The sequence below is a fragment of the Montipora foliosa genome, chromosome 8, assembly GCF_036669935.1.
Source record: "Montipora foliosa isolate CH-2021 chromosome 8, ASM3666993v2, whole genome shotgun sequence".
Lineage (NCBI taxonomy): Eukaryota > Metazoa > Cnidaria > Anthozoa > Scleractinia > Acroporidae > Montipora > Montipora foliosa.
Window position 1 is genome coordinate 51,226,896 of NC_090876.1, and position 17,500 is coordinate 51,244,395.

At 40.3% G+C, this 17,500-nt stretch overlaps 3 protein-coding genes across 5 annotated transcripts in view; 1 reads left to right on the forward strand and 2 right to left on the reverse strand.

The window, feature by feature from the left end:
* LOC138012830 (uncharacterized) overlaps positions 1 to 17,500 on the reverse strand; it is a 133,691-nt gene that overhangs the window by 96,329 nt on the left and 19,862 nt on the right. The window lies entirely within an intron of this gene.
* Positions 1 to 17,500, forward strand: part of LOC138012810 (ATP-dependent DNA/RNA helicase DHX36-like) — a 25,461-nt gene that overhangs the window by 5,835 nt on the left and 2,126 nt on the right. The window contains exons 9-21 of the mRNA XM_068859702.1: positions 2,136 to 2,219; positions 2,811 to 2,894; positions 3,696 to 3,766; positions 4,246 to 4,375; positions 4,597 to 4,720; positions 4,806 to 4,867; positions 4,967 to 5,042; positions 5,171 to 5,220; positions 6,729 to 6,908; positions 7,255 to 7,405; positions 15,692 to 15,798; positions 16,200 to 16,306; positions 17,167 to 17,254. Of these exons, the coding sequence (XP_068715803.1) occupies positions 2,136 to 2,219; positions 2,811 to 2,894; positions 3,696 to 3,766; positions 4,246 to 4,375; positions 4,597 to 4,720; positions 4,806 to 4,867; positions 4,967 to 5,042; positions 5,171 to 5,220; positions 6,729 to 6,908; positions 7,255 to 7,405; positions 15,692 to 15,798; positions 16,200 to 16,306; positions 17,167 to 17,254 (1,314 nt within the window). The remainder of the gene's footprint in view (positions 1 to 2,135; positions 2,220 to 2,810; positions 2,895 to 3,695; positions 3,767 to 4,245; positions 4,376 to 4,596; positions 4,721 to 4,805; positions 4,868 to 4,966; positions 5,043 to 5,170; positions 5,221 to 6,728; positions 6,909 to 7,254; positions 7,406 to 15,691; positions 15,799 to 16,199; positions 16,307 to 17,166; positions 17,255 to 17,500) is intronic.
* LOC138012820 (adenosine receptor A3-like) lies at positions 7,402 to 13,390 on the reverse strand. 3 transcript variants are annotated; one of them, XM_068859722.1, is made up of 3 exons: positions 13,220 to 13,390; positions 12,056 to 12,174; positions 7,402 to 8,513 (listed from the first exon to the last, which is right to left on the reverse strand). In XM_068859722.1, exons 1-3 carry the CDS (start codon positions 13,233 to 13,235, stop codon positions 8,082 to 8,084), a joined length of 567 nt encoding a protein of 188 aa, XP_068715823.1. In that variant the 5' UTR covers positions 13,236 to 13,390; the 3' UTR covers positions 7,402 to 8,081. The 3 variants fall into 3 exon arrangements, with proteins under 3 accessions (XP_068715823.1, XP_068715822.1, XP_068715821.1); XM_068859721.1 differs by having other exon boundaries at positions 12,056 to 12,494; positions 13,220 to 13,350; XM_068859720.1 differs by having other exon boundaries at positions 12,056 to 13,332.

The window sequence follows — 17,500 nt, forward strand, 5'->3', positions numbered from 1 at the left end:
TGTCTGCTGAAATGAAAAGCCACTTCCATTCAACGCTGTTTGCCTATTATTTAAAGAAACAAATCAGCATTCACTAATCATTGTGTTGTGCATAACCAATCACATGCTGCAAAACAATGCCATACAAAACATGAGTGTACCCAAAACTGGAAAGCGACCTCTGATGGTCCGTATTCCACGAACAGAAGTGGTTTTTCGTTTTGGCAGACGTTGTGGGGTCAGGAATGCGTGATGAAGCCCTAAGAGCATCTGCGTGGGAGGCTACACGTAAGTTCTTTTGTAAATGCATTTGATTTACGTTAACTTGACTCCCTTGCTTATTTACAACTTGTTTGTTTGTCTCTGGCCAATTATTTTACAATAAATTAGTTATGGGTCCATTCATCTTCTATGGATTTGATGGGTGACAACAGAGCAGAAATTATTAAGTTTGCTTTAATCGTGACAAACTGGGGATAAATCCTACCACTCAGTAGTATTTTTTTTTTCATCCAACATAAAAAGCTAAGTTATTCAAAGCCTGGTTAATGCTATTTGAGGTTAACCCATTGACTCCTAGGGGTTCCCCATTGACGAGTAAAATTGTCTGGCGTTAGACAGAGTAAAATACTAAGTCTGGCCGGTTTAGGCCGGTTTGGATGTCAAAGGGTTAATTAATATTAGGGAGGTTAAGCATGACGTTTACAGCCAATGACAAACGGGAAACGGCAGGCTCCTGCTTATCATAAAAGCGTGAAAATTCTCTCATTTTAACTTGTCTTGTTCCATTGAGAAGTTGCTTGATATCTGAAGCTAACAGGACAGAAATGAGCTAATATCAAGCAGGGTTCTTACATTTTTGACAAAACCCTAATTCCACTTCGACGTTTCCCGTTTGGCGTAAACGTCATGCTTAACCTCTCTATTATCATGGCTTTTGATAGATTGACCCCAGGATTAACACCTACTGGGCTTTTATCAATTTTAGCGTAGTTGTTTCTCATTCTCACAAAGATCTGGACACTTTCTCACATTGTATCTACTTAACTCGAGAGAATATTGCTCATCTCAAAGCTGCCACTGTTGAGTGTTGGATGTTATCTACAGCTGCAGCATACACTTGTAAAACACTTTCTAAGACGCCCAACTTTGTAGAACTACAGAGGAAAATTGAATGGCAATGGAAACTTGAAACTGCTCTTCTGTTTGATACTAACTTCCCCCCCCCCTCCCATCTTAATCGTTGTTATGTTATATATATAATATATTTATATAAATATGTACTTTAGTTCGTGCGACTTGTATAGTATGCTGTTTGTTATTAGTTGATTTTATTCTTTATGTACATTGTTGTATTGTTGTGTTGCAAATAAATAAATAAATAAATAAAAAATAAAATAAAAAAAATCTACAGCTGCAGCATGCTGCACTATTTTTGTTTTGAAAACAGTCAGGGAAAGGACATATAGGAGGTTTTTCCTCCTTCTGTAGCTCTATCCAACCAGAAAAGTGCCTTTTTTCACTAACTCAATAGCTGAAGTGAGCACCTGTTTGTTTATTGAGTCATTTAACAGTGTTTTATTTCAACACCCCAGCCCAGGTTTTCTGACAAATCTTGTGATGGTGGGAATTTACAGGCTTTCATAAAAAAAGGTATTGACGTTAGACATAGTGGTACAAAACTATTTAGTTTTGTTGTCAAAGATATACATTCCTTGTGGGTAAAAGCATGAAGATGATGCACTCCAGAATCTGGAAAACATTAGAAGGGTAGACCTATTGCACCAACTTGCTTTTCCAGGGCTTGTAGGCTCTTCTTGCGAGTATCTGTTTTGCAGAGTGTTATATTAATTTGAAAAAAATGCACGTTGTAGGAATTGTCATAAACATAGTTTATAGAGAATTGTCTTACTCACTGGAATTCTTCAATTCAATGTCCTAAACTCTGTTTCAGAACTGCCATGCTAAACTGTGATCATTTTCCCTTGTTGTCATTTTCAGTTGTTGGAATGTTCTGGAGCTGGGGTGTTGATTATACCTGATTAAAAATGTTGTTCTCTTTTGATTTTACTGTTTGCAACTTGCATAGTTGCATGTTTGTGGCATATGGACCATAAACGTTCAATAGCCATATAAAATTAGTGAATTGCTTACAGGTGCAAAGTGATACAGTGACTCCAGAGGCTGACACTGAACTTGTCTGTGAAACTATTCTGTATGTATGCAGAAACTACCAAGAGGTAAATTACTCAGCTTAACTCCAGAACACCCCGCCACCACAAAGCCTTACCCCTGAAAAGGTTGGATACAAGGTTAGAAAGTCTACATTGAGAGTGGACACGTGTACGCAGTCGTTTTCCTGGTTCCCGGTATTTCTCCTTTTTGAAACATCAAACAAAGACAGTGAAGGAGATTAATGTATTTCTCGTTCTTGAAGCACGATGCTCGAGCGAAACTACGTATCCGCGTATCCAACCTCTTCAGAGGGGCAGCTTCAAAATGGCAGGGTATTCTGCAATTACTCCCTCTCCCAGCAATGCGCATGGTTTTCTTGGGGATAACGAAGCAGTGTTACTAACTTATCAGACCGTTGGACTACATGTATCAGGCTATCGGGTTGGATCCCCTTTAGCTAGCCTGGGTGCAAAGTGAGCTGCTTTTGAGCCTTCTAGTGGTTCATGTGCTGAACCAAAGGCCAGTAGTAGGGCTCTCTAATTTAGTATTAGCTGGGTTCTTTCTTAGCGCGGCTACAGTGTGGTCATAAAAAAGTTACAATGCGCAGTTGATTAGTGTTGCAAACTGTACAATAACGTTATTTTGTTGATCGATAGGGAGCTATTTTGTGCTTTTTGGCTGGTTGGGATGAAATCAGTGTTGTTCATGACATGTTGTCATCAAAGATAAGCAATGCACAGGTGAGTCAAAAGGACATTTTGTCAGTCTTTGCCTTCTGACCGGAGTTGTTCAAAGCAGATCAAGAGAAAGTAGAGATACAGACAGACAGACAGACAGACAGAAGGGGTTATATAAGGTCGGCATTAGTGAATCTTCAAAAGAGATTTTTAGGATCGCAAATACATGATGTCATTTGAACCCATCAGGGGGTAAGAACTTGGCCTTGTGTAAAGGTTTTGACTGGTATGGATTTGCCACAGTCAGTTGGGACACTTTGTGACAATGCATAACATTGCATTAGACTGGTGAGGTGGAAATGCTGCATGTATATGATATGTCACCCGCGATGTTTATTAATAACTTACCATTCTCGAACAAGTGCTCTGGCGTAAATAGCACAGATTAGTACTTCTTAACACTACAGAAGATATACTTACGGCGCAGGGAACGACAGGTTTGGCCCTAAAGTTGTTTATCATTTATTTTTCATTAAGTGTCCCACCTAGCTGTGGAGGGTCCATTCCAGGCACAACCATTGTGTGGAATGGGCTCATGCGGAACACTTCACTAAGGCTGCTGCCTAAGAAAGTTTTTCCGGAGCCCTTCGGGCTTCCAATATGAAAAGTTAGCAGCCCGAGTCATTTTTTCAAGAGCCCAGAATTAAATAATTAAAAGTGAGGATGAATCGCCTTGTTATAAGTTAAGCGCCCGTTCGGGCAACTCGCTCAGAAATTTGGTCGCCCGCGCTCGAAAGTAAGGCGCCCCAGGCGCAGTTTTCGTTTTGATTATGTTATTATTTTTATCAATCATCTCCCTCACAGAAATCTCAGTATCTTGTGCTGCCACTTCACTCTATGCTTCCTATGTTTAATCAAAGAGAAGTGTTTGAAAGGTGAGTGAGCATGTTGTATCTGTCCATTACAAGCGAGTCTCGAGAAAACCGATTAGAAAGCGTTGTGGTGTAGAAGAGTCCAGACGCAAATCCGTAAAAGGAATACGTTTCAAGGCACTCTTTTTAGCAGATATTTTGCTTTTCAAGAAGAACGGGAACGGAGTTCTTATACATAAGCTTTCGGACCCGAAAGAATCTGGCGCTTTTCGAAAGACTGATCAAAGATTGAATACTCCTTAACAACATGTACGTGCACTCCCTGAATTAACCCGTGCCCATCCCCAGAGTGGCACTTGTAGATTTTACTCTGTCTAACACCAGGTGATTTTACTTATCAAAGAGAGCCGGTTCAGTGGGGAAAGGAATATTTAAAAAAAAAAATGGACAACGACACCCTTTTCAGGGAGCCTACGATTTACACGCAATAATAGAAAGAGGAAAAAAAAATCTTAACACGATCATTGTGTTTTTGGCACCAGGCCCCCTGTTGGAGTCCGCAAGATCGTGTTGGCGACCAATATAGCAGAGACTTCAATCACAATTGATGATGTGGTGTATGTCATAAATGCTGGAAACGAAAAAGAGAAAATATATGATGCAGCCAACAAGGTAAAATAGAAAAGTGACTTTAGTGTGTTTAAAAATCCCGTAGGAGCTGTTGCAAGGTCCAGGGTATGATGTTCGCTTCCCTGTGGAAAAGAACGAACAACACAAGCAGTGGCCTAGGCCCAAAACAATATGATAACATTTCTCAGTGCTGAAGCTGTAGCAAGTTAGTTACGAATGCTTCGTAGTGTTACACAGGGTAACCAAATTGCTTGTTTTGTTAGGTATCCTGTTTAACTACCCACTGGACTTCGCAGGCAAGTGTTATCCAGAGACGAGGCAGAGCGGGGCGGTGCAAGCCGGGTTTCTGTTTCAACCTCTTCTCAAAGGAACAGTTTGAAAACATGGGTAGGTTTTCATCAGAAACATTTTTTTCCTTCTAGTTGACGATTTAGTGGCTGAGTTTTTTTCTTAAAAAAAATGTATTTCACAGCCCGATACCAGACGGCTGAAATGCAGAGGACGTCGTTGGAAGAAATTGTCCTGCAGACAAAGGTAAAACCCAATTCGAGCCACTGAGGTGAGCAAAAGTGTACGTGCCTTATACTAGCAGAAGTATTTGTGATCTTTCATTCTTTGATTTTCAAATTACAGATTCAGTGCTCAGATGATTCCTGTAATGTGAAAGACTTTTTGTCCCAGGCTCTCGATCCTCCATCACCATTTTCCGGTAAGAAGGGTTGTTATGTGGTCCTGGAACCACAAGCTGTCTTTGATTCCACGGCAGCAATACTGTACGAGCAATACTTATTTAGTACTGAAATGTTATGTTGAAGTTACTCGTGTTTTTGTTTGCAGTACAAAGCGCTATATCAGAATTGAAGGAAATCGGAGCAATGGATTATCAGGCTAGTCTTAGAAACATAAATAGATCTTAAGTAAAATGTTTATCGTTTAAACACATCATTTTTTTTCCTTCAGTTTTCAAAAGCTCAAACTTCAGGACAATATTTTCCTTGAACAAAAGAGCAATGGCTAAGTGAAATAGAAACAAACAAACGTCAAATGAAGGCTGTTTTGGAATCAGGTGTATTTGTTCCTTGGATTTAATTTTTAATACGATTGGTGCGCCGTTTTAAGTTCTTTGCTCTTCATCTGTTTTGTAGGTCTGTCTCTTTGTTTTGTTTTCTCTAGTTTTTAAGGGGTTGAGGGGATAGGTGATGGTAAAGATAACACTTGTTTCAAAGCCCATCAGATCTAATCTTCCATGGATTTATCACATACGGGGAAAAATCACTGAATGTTGATTAGCTGAGACGAAGGGAATTTTCTCTTAAAGGGGCTAGGTCACGCAATTTTAGGCAATTTCAGCACTGATCGAATGGTCATAGAATTAACTAAAATATCAAAATAACTGTTCAAAACTACAGAAGAACTCTAACAAAACACAGGGAAGCCAAGAAGGGACATGGATGGACAAAACTGGAGAGGATTGAAATGGATTGAATTTGGGTAAATTTGAAAAACGTCAGCCCACCTTTTCTCAAATTTATATCAATCTATATCAAAATGTCATTTACACAGCTGGAAAATCATTCTCAGTTGTTATGTGGCCGTGATTTTGCAAATGAAAGACTCTTGCTCTGCTAATTTGACGTTTAGAGCTCATAATTAACAAAATTAAACAAAATTAAAGAAAATTAGCTAAAATAGCGTGACCTAGCCCCTTTAATTGCGAGGGTACTTTTGGTATTCAAGTGGGCACGATTACATGGTCCTGATTCGTTTTACAGTTACCGCGATCCAGAGTAAGCGAAGTTAAAAAAGAGTCTACTTCCAGATTCAGAGTCTGATTTAACTTCTTTTTGTCCGCATATAAAATCAGTATATTTTAAGCACTATCTCTGGTGACAGCAACGATTTATTGAATTGAACTTTAACCAAATGAATTAAGTTGATTGTCATTCAGTTTGTCGCGGCATTGAATGGGCTTCCCTCAATAATTTTGCCCTTTGTGTGATAAATATGTAATCTCAATGTGCGTTCGTGCAATACGCGTGAATTTACCCCTTAATTGCACGAACGCACATTGAGATTACATATTTTAGATTTTCCCGTCGCCATTGCTTTCTCAAATCAATTTTAGACTGGATGCTTAGAAAATAATTGTCAATTCTGAAGCGAAAAATTCTTGTGGTATTTTTTTATCTGTGTGTTAAGTGAAAGTAAAATTAATTCTTCACTGAGCCAGGATTGGGATCACAACAACTGGTTGCAGAAAAACATATGTTGTTGTTCGAGGAAGGTTGTGCATTGAAATGCAAAGAAGACCATTAGCATGCTTCATTTGCAATATCCTACTGAACATTCCCTGTTACAAGCTGGATCTAAATAGTTTTTCTCTTCTGTTTTCCAGGAAGATCTAACAACCCTCGGGAGACACATGGCTTATTTACCAGTTGAACCGCGCATTGGCAAAATGATCATCTATGGTGCTATCTTTAGGTGCTTAGATCCAGTATTGACGATTGCTGCGGGCCTTAGTTACAAAGATCCGTTTGTGACACCGTTCAGCTGTCGAGAACAGGCTGATCAGGTAGCAAACCGGTTATGCTTGTTTGAGAGGTCGTAGAGTAGAAGCAGCTCAAAAACACTTCTACTCGTGCGCAGTATCAGGGAGTCTGTGAAGAAAGTTAGACATCCTGTCTAAATTGCATATAGTAATAAATTTCTTTTTTGCGTTTTTTGTTTGATCAGTGTATTGTCCCCAATATTCCAATGCTGTTTTTGCTCTCTGCTTTTGAAAATAATTAAAAAAAATTCAATGGAGGGAACTTCTGGGACAAGAAAAAAGTTCATTGCGACTTTAGATCTTACGGCCCGCAACACTTCACGTACTTTGGGGAAGTTCTGTCTTCATGGTTTGAACGTTTTTGTTGCAGTCTCGTAAAGAATTTGCACGGGGCAGCAAGAGTGATCACGTGGCACTATTGAACGCTTACAATGGATGGGCAGAAGCCATAAGTCAGTCACGTGGGAAAGAGTTTGTTGATCAGCGGTTTCTTCATTGGGGCACGCTCAACATGATTCGTGGTAAGTATCCTCCTTTATTCATTCAGACCTCACAGGAAGACAAGATTCTTCACTAGAATAATGCAGAACTTCAAGTTTGAGTGTGGCAGGTATTGCAATATTATGAGGTTTAAAGAAATGTTTCTGGTAATACTATTCACTGAGTCGGTTAAGGGAACATCTATTAGTCATGCAGTCAAACTGTCATCATTCTGCAGCTTGATTTCGGATTTATCCAGCCCCGCCATAATATACGGCACACTCAAGGAAAGATCACCACACTTGCCGACACCCCCTCCGTCTACGCAAACAATGTGTGGTTTGCTTTATAAAAGCGCACCTTGATTCAAATGTTTTTTGTTAAGATCATTCTCACAAACAACGGGACCGATGTCTTAAATTTTCACATCAATAGTTAGTTTTTACGCCCTCGTGTTACGCGAAGTAGGCGAAACTAGCAGTCATTTGGCCAGCAACGTCACAACCTGCTTTGTATTGTCGAAATTAAGGGCATTTTGACCATTTCACACTCCTACTGAGAGCTTCTCTGTCGGACGAGGTGCCAAACGCGTACTTTCTCCAGTTTGTGAAACGCAACAAGAACTGAGGGCGCCAAGCGTTTAGAGACCAACTGGTTACTTTTGTTATCAATTTCCATAGCTTGTTTTCCAGCCGTTATTCTTGTAAATGTCTAATATTAAACGTTTGTCTCGCGCGTGTTCCAGGCATCGATGTGTGAAGGTATACAAACGAGCGACTTCTGAAGTTTGTTGATCTTCGAATATGAAATCGTCCGTGATACAGGGACAACGTCTCCTTCCTTGTCAACTGTATACCTTCTACCAAGTATCTTGAACACTGCAACCCTGATTTCCCTCAAACGATAGCAGTAAACGAACGGATTTAGGGACGAGTTTATGTAAACGACAGTGGCGGAAACGTTGTAGATGATTTTTAATCTTGGACCACCGCCACGATACTTTTCTACAACCAATATAATTATGAAGGGAATGAAGCAGGCCAGAAACAAGGAAATAATATACAACATGGTCACTTCTGAGCGTTTGAAGGTTTTGATGTCAGGAGTCGAGTGCGACTGGTCCTTGGTTTTTCTTTTTATTCCACGGATCTAAAAATAGATAAATCACGTTTTTTAATTGTTCAATTTTATGTAAAAGACTTAAAGAATGCGCTGAAGATTTCTTTCCGAGAAAGGCAAATATTTGTATGTAAGGGAGGGGAGAGGGAGGAAGACGGCTCAAACTCCAGTCAATGTTTGAATGTTAAAGTGGTACTATGATAAAAAAAACCACTTCCTTTTTTTTCAGATTTTGAATGTGTGTTTGCTTAACACCTGCCCGACAAAAATTTGAGCTTTGATTTTTGTCGAAAGGCTGTTTACTTTGAGTGTAAGTTTTGGATTTCACGGTCCGCCATTACTCACGTTCAAAACTGACCGACTGGACCTCAGAGGGTTGCATCAAGAGAAAAGTGACGTCATTTACTCAATAGCTTAAAGTGCACCTAAACCCAAATATTTTTAGTGTACAATATTGATCTCTCCACGGAAAGCAAACTTGTTTGACGATACTTACCTCAAATTACGCTTTTTTATCTGTCGGGCAATAAGCGCAAAGGTATCAAAACTAGCAGTAATTTGGACCCACGACCGTGATGTGAGAGGTATGGGTCTATTCTCGATTTTACGTCACAAACTGCTTTGCAATGCAAAATTTCTTTGAAAAACAGGAATGCAAAGCAGTTTGTGACGTAAAATCGAGAATAGACCCATGGCTCTCGCCTCACGGTCGTGGGTCCAAATTACTGCTAGTTCTGCCAAGTTTACGTGGCTTGCACGGCACAGAAAAAGCGAAATTGTGCGTAACAATGCTGGCATATGTTTGCTTTGGATGGGGAGATTTACATTAGGAACAAAAAATATTTGGGTTTAGGTGCACTTTAAATTTTCAGCGTAGTTTATTATGTGTGCAAAACACGAGTTTAAAAATCTGAAAGCCCGAAACTCCCGTGCTGCATATTTATTCAGTCGTGTACAAACGCGTTCCATTCTTAAACTGGCGAGTCTTTGACGTAATTTTCTCCTCGATCCAGCTCTTTCAAGATTTTAAAGTTGGTAATGGCGGACCATTAAATTGGTAAATTCCAATTAAAATAACCAAGTGTCTTTTTAAAAATAAGGCGTTAAACTTGGGTCACTCAGTGTTCAGTTAACATAGTTTTAAAATCCAAAGAAAAGAAAAGGTTTGATTTTTTGATCATAGTACCACTATAAAAGAAAACTTTTCCTTGGCTTAAACATGACGTCATTGGCGGCCATGTTCAATAGCAAAAAAGTCTTGGGAATTTGGCTCTATTATTATGCAAAACGCGAGCGTGAGTGCAAAAACTAATAAATATCTCTTACTAACCGGGTTCGAGGTCCGTACTGTAAGTTACGGACCGAGTTTTATTATATCTCTGAGGTTAACCGGCGTGCGGGCAAGGAAACTAGTCAAAGTGAAGCGGAAGGTTCAACTGCCACAAAGAATGCCGTGCCAAAATCCCAAAAACTAAATCTTCTTGGCTGTTAAGTTTGAAATAGTTGCTTGCAAGATTCAAACAGTTTTCAGTACAAGTTTATGCAACAGAAATGACATGAAAAACTCGCTAGATGATGTTTGTCGAAATTTTAAATTTAGGGGGCTGTACAGCGGGCCGTACTGTAGAATACGGCCCGCTAATTTAGCCAATTACAGCGCGCGTACTAGCTGAGAGATATAATAATATATCAAGAATAGACCCTTTGCAGAAATGGCGCCCAAATTTGAATAACAATACTTGATACATCGTTAGCCTCACATTCATGCGAAAAATCCTTTGTCTTGAAACATAAACACGAGGCTAAGGATGTATCAAGTATTGTTATTCAAATTTGGGCGCCATTTATGCAAAGGGTCTATATAGCAGGTTGGGTTACTTTTGACACTGGATTTGGTCGCCCCTCTTCCCCGGTCTATTTAACAATTAGACCCGTAGCCCGCAAGGGCTACGGGTCAATAGCCCATGATGCGAATTAGACCCGTAGCCCGCAAGGGCCCATGATGCCCATGGGCTATTGACCCGTGGCCCTATTTTTGGCAACGGATGGCCGACAAAAAGTTGTGTGTGAACTTGAAAATATTGGGTGAATGTTTTAAAGTTTCGTGTTGTAATGACCCTGGGTGCCAGAGGTTTCATTTTTCTTTCGCGAGGAGTGGTTAAATGGCGTACCCAATTCAAGCCCTTTGGGAATAGAACATTTTGATTTTGACATTTCCAATCGTGCAGCAACCAATCGAAAGCGATATGAAACCACAAACTAATTACCGTTGGTGGTTGCGGTTTAGTATTGTCGCGTATGACTGGCTTTTCACTCGAAACACAATATTACTAGTGTTCACGGTTTTCGGATTTTTTTTTGAGTTCAGGGATATGCGAATCAATCAAGGCATTCAAGGGACAAAAAAACTTGGTGCCCCCTTGGATAACTGAAACTACGATCATGCAAATACGAACAAACTTTCGGCACAAGTTGACATATCAACGATTTGCCACATTCGGTTGGTAGGACTCCAAACACATCCTCACGCTTGTAGAACAGGTTTCAATTCTAAAATCTCCGAAAATCCAGAATTTACTGTGTATTGTACCTTGCAAACGTCTAAATGCTCGCTCGAATTCACAGTCTTCCACCGCCAGTTTTGTTTTCGTAGCAGTCCTTGCGCTCAAAACCGGTGAACGTGAACGTGTTGATGTGTTATTCGGACAGGACTGGCACTGACTACGAAAACCAATTAACAGCGACCGTGTTTATAATGTGAGATTCTCAATCGCCGTGACCAACCAATGGGTTTTTTTCCCTCACCACGACGGCTTCGTGGTTCGGTATTGTGGCCTCGCCGCTCCTAGAGATCACACCAAAGGAAAAAGAACCTTCTGGTACCCAGGGTACGTATTTTGGGCAATCATTTTGCGTTCATGTTTTTGAAATCGTGGAAAACTAAGGTAGCAACATGTTCAAAGCTAATAAAGTATTTAAAGAAGGAATTGTTTTAAATTTTGTCCAGAAATCGTCACAAACGTTGGGAAAGTACCTCCTTCACCCGTGTCAATTCGAAACATTGTTGTAAAGAGCATAGAGCATATCCTTGTGGAAATTGTACAATGTTAAGGATACACATTCTAAATGACACCTAAGAGTCTTAACTCGAAACGTGATCGCGTGTGAGATCTTCCAAGCGCTTGACCCTTTTTCTCCCGTGTTGGTGTTTATCATGCAAAGGATGTTCGATTTTCAGCGGAGTCGATGAGGCCTTTTAATTGTAATCGGTTTTCGATGCTGCTCTTGGCGGTGCTGTTTGTTCGATGGGGTTTGACTCCGTTAATGTAAAATCATTTTTCCAAATGGTCTGGATAGCACAAGTGTTACTAATATTTTTAAAAATACAACCACACTTTTGAGAATTCTCTTGTAAAAATTTTAACGTTACACTCACTATGGCTGAAGATGATGTTTGAAACATCGAAACATGTTCCTTAAACTCAAAAGTGTCGTTGTATTTTTAAAAATATAAAAATCAATTTTCTTCGAAAATCTAATGAAGTGAGACAAATTTATCAGTAGAAACGTACCTGCAGATATATCCTGAAATGTGCGGCGACTGTGATGGCGATGCATGTGACGTCCATAGAGACAACAATCAAAGCAAGAACATTAGCAGAGGCTCCAAAGAACCGGGCCACAACTAACACTGTACAGATAAGCCAGAAAACAAACACCACAAATAAAACACGTCTGACCGTCACGATGCTCCCATATCTTAAATGTAGTTTAATGGCTAGAAATCTTTCCACAGAAATGGCGGAGATCACCAAGAAAGAGACTCCAGCGCAAATCCATGATAGTGATCCTGTCGTGAGAATTTTTGCCACACAGTATGCTTGAACGTTTCGTTTTATTTCAAAAATTATTTGCAGTGCGTTTGTCGGTTGAACGATTAAGCCCACCATGAAATCGGCGAATGCAAGACAACACAGAAGCGTGTTAGAAGGCGTGCGTAAACTTGGTGTCCTGTGAACGGCCATAAGAATGAGTGAATTCCCTACAGTGGCTGACACAGCAGTAAACAAGTTCGTCACAACTAGAGCGACATTTGCGACATATGTAGCTTGTGTATTGTACCATTGCTCTTCTAAATGAACGCAGGTTATTTGAGTCGGCGCCTTTACGTTTGAAACTACAGTCATAAGCGTTGTGTTTTCCATGCGAAGTGGCTTGTTCTAACGTTAATTTGCCGGTTTTTCGCTACACTCGTTGGACCAGACTTTGTACGGACTGTCCGCATCTGATTTTGACTGTTGGAACTGACTAAAGACCGAAACTGAATGCGTTGGTTTTCTGTGAAACTAAAAATTCTTGTCACCCTTGGTGGAGAATAAGGTGGTTGTCGATTGCCTGACCTTTTGAGTATTTTGAGATCTTTGAACAACTTCCTTTGGTGAGCAGATTGTTAACTCATTTTAAAATTTCAGTCTATTAAGGTGCACACAGCAGGATTGTTTTTTAATGAAGTCGCAGCGTTTGTCATCAAGGCCACGCCATGTCAACAGTGTGCATTTTTATATGGTGACACGATTTATTAAGATTGGCTCGTCTTGCTTTCATTGTCCCTCAATAAAAACGCCCTCAAAACTATTGTACTCAAGTGAAAGAAATCAATTGAATACAAATGGTGGTGTAGTACTTGCCACTGGACAGGAAAACGATGCAAATGATTAGATTTGATGTGTCCCTACCTGTCATTTTAGTCATTTAGGCAGCATTGGTTTTAGATTTTCTACATCTGCCATCAGCGGCCGTTCTTGTGAAATCTATTTCCGTTTATACCGTAAGTCCCTTGAAACAGATCGTTTTACGAGACAAGATACCGCAAACAGAACGGTACTTCATCTTGTTCTATTTTGTCACGTATACAAGTGACGTCACACCCACAACGTCAAATCAGCTTTCAAAACTAATTCTAGAAAATAACTGTAATTAAACCTCGGAATAGTATGAGATTCCTCTTCTGTCATGTTTTATGGAAGTTTTTCTTTGCAAATTGGGGAAAGCTTTGTGAAAGTTTTATTAATAAAGTAAATATTTATTGTGATTAGAATTGCGCGGAAGAAAGTTGAGAAAACATACTGAGTTCTTTATCTCGCGCAATGTTTACTCCTGTCGCCTTTTATTATAAAATATTCATTTGGCTACCACATTCGTTAATTGAAATGCACCAGTGGATAAATTAGCTTTTAGCCGAAGGCCTTCGGACTTCTCGGTCAACTGAGTCAACTGAGTGTTCAGTAGACACCACCATTTGGAGTAAAACAACTCCTTACAACTTGAAGTGTAATTTCGTCCTGAAACAAATAAGCGAATTGATGTGAAGTTTAGTCAGAATTTATTTAGAATTTAACTCAATTTGCTTGATTATATTTGCTTTGAGTGTGAAACTGTAAAACGGCGGAAAATAGCTACTGAGGAACATTCCTTGAAGTTCCGTTTAACGTCCTTATCAGCCTTACCGCACGTGGCCGAGTGTTTTTAGACCCGATAAAACACGTGCTGCGAGGTTTTTGAACGGGTTCAAAAACATTCCACAAAAAGCTTGCCCCTCGGGAGTCCGAACAAAGGTTCAAGTTGTGAGGGGAAGATATTAGTGTATAAGAAAAAGAAGTAGACCTTTTTCGTAGTATGGTAATTTTAAAAGCATGTTTTTTACTTCAGTCTTTTCTTTTTTGCAGTTGATGGATGAAGAAGGTTGATTAAAAATGCTGCCTAAAGGCCTGGCCAAACACTCGCAACATTTCAACGCAACATCTTGCAAAATTATTGGGTACAACATGTTGCGTACGTTTGGCCACCCTGTTGCGATATGTTGCAACGTGTTGCAACATGTTGGATCACTAGGGCATGCGCGCTAGGTCCACTTGGTGCGCGCCAGGGGCATGGGCAGATAAACATCGACATCACCGTCGTTGAAAATGTTGAAGATGTTGCATGCGTTTGGCCAGCCCATTCAACACATGTCGCAACATCTTGCGACACTGTTGCAAGACGTTGTGTTGAAATGTTGCATGGGAGCGTTTGGGCAGGCCAGTTCGGAGAATTGAAAACTGCCGATGAAGAAAAAGCGGAGCAAGTGCAGAATATCCCGCAACACCTCACCACTATTTTTTCCCTTACAATAGGATACAATAGAGCTTAAATCTTATTCAATGAAATGCGAATAAGTTGCGGGGTATTCTGCAATTTAACCGAAAAAGCCTTGTTGGAAAAATTCTTTCCAAAGTCAACACGATATGTCACAAATTGGTCTTTTTAATATTTTCGCACAGTGGCAAAATGCAAGGCTGAACAAACCAAAGTAGCTAACGAAGAAGCAGGGTTCGACATGCAACGGGCCAAAGTCTAGATACAAACATTGTTAACATGACGGCAGAGTCGTTGAATTTTTTGGTTGACCAAATTTGTTGAAGAAGTTTGGAAGGAGGATGGGTAACAGTATCTGCCCAGAAGTTTGTAATGGCTGAAATTTTGATGAAAATGATTAGGACTATTTCATATAAAAGATGACAAGTGATCTTTACATAAAGATCGTTTCATTTGAGGATAAGCAATATTTGTATTGTTTGCACATTCAGCCCCGCACTCCCTCGCTGGGACTGAAATCAGAACCGCCACTGGGCTTTTTAGAACGATCGTAGATTATCAAGTATAAAGGTTCAAATACGTGACGTTTTATCGATGTTTTGATAGGGTGTTAGGCTCATGAATTATTAATAAGTTTTTTAAATGTAAGGTACAGACCATGGATCAACAGAAAACCTATGGCTGTTGTGGAAAGTGGACAAACCAGAGAATTGCTACTTGCCTTGATTCCCTACCTTGATTGAAAGCCACCAATGAAAACTTGGTCGTTCATTGTCCTTTAGCGTGCATAGCAAGGGAAAGAGGGAGACAGAGCGAGTGCTTAAATTGGATTGGAGCCTGGGGAGAAGAGGGGAAGGGAGCTTCCTACCGCTTCTCTCCCGTGTCCCTCGACCCACTCTTTCTTTTTTTGTTTATCACGTTTATCTAACCTTAAAGCCAAGTTGGTTTGTATTCCCTGTTTGTCGATTGTGAAAGGGTTGACACGGGGTTGGAAAGATGCCACACCTTCCACAGAGTTTGATGATCCACTTTTTGGTCAAAGCAACGATCTGCGTTTTATTTTGTTCGTTTAGGTATGCGAGATCAATTTATCCGACTTTTGGAAGAGTCGGGCCTTGTTCGCAGCTTTGGCAGCGGTCATTCGCTCAACACTTTTGGTTCAAATTTGGAGCTTGTTAAGGTGAGCCGTGTCGATTCCCATTAATGCTGATTTGTATTTTCGATCATTTCACCATAGCTCACCCCATGACCCAACGGTTAGTTGTGACCCTGCCCTCTCCATTCTCTTCCTTTTTTCAGAGGTAGTAAGAGCTTAGAATAATCACGAAAGTTTGTGACCATATATGCGTTACTGCTATAATCTTTCCTTGTCTTGACAAGTGCGCGGCAAGCAATCCGAAGCTGCTTGGTAGCCGTGACGCCAACTTCTCATCTTAAATTCTCCCGAATGAAGTTTAGTTAATCAGCATGTTAACGCTGGGAAAAGATTGAACACATTTGTACACCTGATTGTGTAGCGGGGTGTGTCTGATAAAGGGCTGTAGATGCCTTGAAACGATTCTTTTGTGATCCTTTTGATAGGCTGTGCTATGCGCTGGACTTTTTCCGAATACTGTGAAAGTTGGTCTTGGTATAGAATCGAAGGGAAGATGCGGAAAGAAGCGTGTCAGGGTCTCCTTCCGGACCAAGTAAGTTTGGTATATGGCCTCCTTAACATGATTCAGGAAATGGGCATTAGAAAAAACGAACTTCGTATTTCCCGCAAACGTAACAGTTTCAATGGAGACAGCGTTGATCTAAAATAATATAATAATATAACTTCACAAAATAAGGAAGATGAAGATTAAAAAAGTCAAGAAATGAATTGAAATAAAAAAGTCTTAAAGTGCTTCTTAAAACAAGTTAAAGACTCAGAATGTCCGTTGGTAAATGAGTGAAAAACAACTGCGCTTCTCGCCCACGTTAACACTATCATGGCCACAGCTTATGCTCGTCTTCCTTCGAAGGAACTGCTTGACATACCTCCCTCTTATCGTGCAGCGTACTCTGATTGTTGCCCGTGTGCGCTCACATCTGACAAACACGCTAGCCAGCTATAGGCACCCTGCTACTCTGGCTCTAACCTCCTTACTCGTCTCATTGTTTTTAATTTTGGCTGGTTTTTTATCTGCTAGATTTTCTGCCTAGCGTAAAGTAGATTTGTTTCCTATTATGTTTGCTTGTTGTCTGTTGCTGTAGATCGATGTAGTTCGCTGGTTTGTATGTGGTCTATCCTCTGTTACTCTCACTGACACTTGGAGGTCGACCTTTGTAAAGGACTCCGTATCCTGCTGTTGTCTCTCAATGTGCATTGTCTCTTGATGTATAAAATAAACAAAATTAATAGAAACCTAACCGGAGAGTAATTTCAAAGGGTTGTAGAGTTGAATTCGGAGCCGCCGAAAACTCATATAGTTTGTGAGCAGAGCGAGAATGGAACACGGAGCATTCGTAGCCAGTCGTTTCATAAGTCAGGCTTTTATTCATACTTGGTATCTCATTTTTGTAGAACTGATGCTCGCGTTTTACTTCATCCTTCTTCGGTGAACTCTGATGAGAAACAATTTGCCAGCCAGTGGTTGATGTATAACGACAAGGTAATCAATGAAACTATTAATTGACCGGGAGAACAGTTTGCCTCTCGTGTCAGTCAACATAAACGACATGATTATGATCGTCGCGTCACTTGACCAACGGGCATGTTGGTTTACCGAAACAATAGAGCGAAGAATCCGCATTCGCTTCACAACGCAGCCAACATTTCTTTGCAGTTGGCCTTCGTGACGTCATGGCGGTACGGCCTCTTCCCGTAGGATGCAGTTTTTTTGGTTTTAATTTGTCTG